We start from the raw sequence: 970 nt of genomic DNA on the forward strand, positions 1-970 counted from the left end.
GAGACAATCTGGTTTTAAAGATGATATAAGAATGTCTACCCAGATAATAAGAAACTTTCACAGGATATCAAGCTGAACAGATGCTTTTGCAGATTTGGTACAAAGCATTGTTTAAAACCAGGTCAAGATACTGAATCCAAACTGTAGGGACAAAGCATTATTTAAGACCAGGCCAAGGTACTGAATCTACTGAACTGTAGAGAGAAATTATTATTTATTTTTTTATTGTGATTTGGATGAAAAGTTACAGAGCAAATTCACTTAGGGAAAAATAATTTTTGAGAATTAGTTTTAATTTTCTTTCAATTATTGATTTTAGAATGCTAATCTTCCCTCAACTTCCCAAGCAGCAAGAGGAGAAAGTCAAAAAAGTCAGGAAAGAGATGGTAAACGGCGTCATGATGACAGTGAACCTGGGAGTTCACAGACTGCATCTGCTAGGTTGATTCCTAGCAACAAAAAAAGAGTTCTGGAAGGCCCAAATGCTAAACCGTAAGTCATTTGCATTAGGTATATGCCTCCCATATATATTTTTCCTTTGGGTTCTGTCTCTAACATAAAATGATCAGTTATAGTAGAAGCCTGCTTATCTGCAGTGCTCAGCATGACTAATTGAGAATGTGTTTAAAATGGAGAATTATGAAACAATATACATACTGCACTAAGGGGCAGTGGGTAAATCCTACCTTCATTGCTAATAGTCCTCACCTTCTCATTTCTCCATTCTTATCATCAGCCATCAGCCACTTATGCAGCACACACACTCTGTCTCTCAACACCAGCCACCCAGAGCTGGTTCTGAGCTCAAAGTTAGATGGATACCATCTTTTGGTCCTAGTCACACAGTGCTAGGTCAGAGCTCACATATTAGGCACTTTGTTTCAGACTGCAAAGTAAGCAGACACCAGCCCCTACTAATTCTCACTGCTGCTGTGGGCTTGTTTTTTCGCTGGAATGACTTATAGAATTC

At 38.5% G+C, this 970-nt stretch overlaps 1 protein-coding gene across 1 annotated transcript in view; it reads left to right on the forward strand.

Moving 5' to 3' along the window:
• Positions 1 to 970, forward strand: part of RADX (RPA1 related single stranded DNA binding protein, X-linked) — a 77,882-nt gene that overhangs the window by 27,231 nt on the left and 49,681 nt on the right. Inside the window, exon 10 of the mRNA XM_042782483.1 lies at positions 320 to 492. Within this exon, the coding sequence (XP_042638417.1) occupies positions 320 to 492 (173 nt within the window). The remainder of the gene's footprint in view (positions 1 to 319; positions 493 to 970) is intronic.

This window comes from Orycteropus afer, unplaced genomic scaffold, assembly GCF_000298275.1.
Source record: "Orycteropus afer afer isolate SDZICR_OR568_19922 unplaced genomic scaffold, OryAfe1.0 scaffold00336, whole genome shotgun sequence".
NCBI classification, from domain to species: Eukaryota; Metazoa; Chordata; class Mammalia; order Tubulidentata; family Orycteropodidae; genus Orycteropus; species Orycteropus afer.